The 920-nt window shown below is 71.5% G+C and overlaps 1 protein-coding gene across 3 annotated transcripts in view; it reads left to right on the forward strand.

The window, feature by feature from the left end:
- Positions 1-370: 370 nt before the first annotated feature.
- Positions 371-920, forward strand: part of KRCC1 (lysine rich coiled-coil 1) — a 42,082-nt gene continuing 41,532 nt past the window's right edge. The window contains exon 1 of one of the 3 annotated variants that reach the window (XM_069101045.1): positions 371-638. In XM_069101045.1, the coding sequence (XP_068957146.1) occupies positions 371-638 (268 nt within the window). The remainder of the gene's footprint in view (positions 639-920) is intronic. The other 2 variants (XM_069101048.1, XM_069101047.1) reach the window with 2 other exon arrangements.

Genomic DNA, 920 nt, shown 5'->3' on the forward strand with positions numbered 1-920 from the left:
CCCGGTGAGGCAAAGGAGCCCAGCCAGCCACAAAGCTCCAACCACGCAGGCGCGATGGGAGCCCGCCCTCAAAGGCCTCTAGTCCGCCCCGCCCCCTAGCACCAGCCACCCTAGCAGTTAGCAGCGGGCGCACGCGCCACAGTGGGTGGGCGGGGCTCCCAGGTTCGGCCTATGCGTCACCCACTGTGACGCAGGGCGTGGGAAGCCGGCATTCTCTGTCCTAAGGCGGGGCACTTGAGAACTAGGCCAGAGTTGGGTAGGAGGAAGACCGCAGAGGGAGATGGTGGGCGGGGCAGGGGCCGGATGGGCGGGGCCGGTCTCGCGCCGCGAGGGCGCCTCCTGCGCAAGCGTGCTGGGCCGCCCCGCTGACATGGCGTTGGCGGCGAGCGCTGTCACCTCCTCGCCGCCGCTGCTGCCATCGCCTCCGCCGCCGCCGTCGGGGGAGGCTTCGTCCCCGGGCTTGTCCTCGTCGTGCGCGGCGGTGGCGGTGGCGGCGGCGGCGAAGGGAGCGGGCGTGGGCCCTGGGGCCGCCCCCTCCTGCGCAGCCCCCGCCGGCGGCGGCTCCACCACGGCGGCGGCGGTGGCGGGGAGGGGGGACAGTAGTTGTAATGTAGACCCCCGCCCCGGCCTCCGAGAAGGTGAGTGCCCGCCACGGGAGGGGGCGCCGCGGGGCGGGGGCGCCCCCATCCCTCCAGCTGGGGGAGGGGACACGCCTATGTGACCAGCCCCGCCCAACAGCGGGAGAGGGGCCCAAAGAACGGAGGGGGGGAGGGGAGAGACGGGACTTAAGGAGCAGGAGGGGCAGAGAGAGGAGGGGGACCCAAGGAAAAAAAGGGGAGTATGGAAGGGTTAGGCGAGGGGACAGAGAGAGGGGGGACCCCAGGAAAAAGGGGGAAGTATGGAAGGGTTAGAGAAGAAAG

This window comes from Petaurus breviceps, unplaced genomic scaffold (assembly GCF_028583685.1).
Source record: "Petaurus breviceps papuanus isolate PSGF00001 unplaced genomic scaffold, PetGlider_PUasm1.0 446, whole genome shotgun sequence".
Taxonomy (NCBI): domain Eukaryota; kingdom Metazoa; phylum Chordata; class Mammalia; order Diprotodontia; family Petauridae; genus Petaurus; species Petaurus breviceps.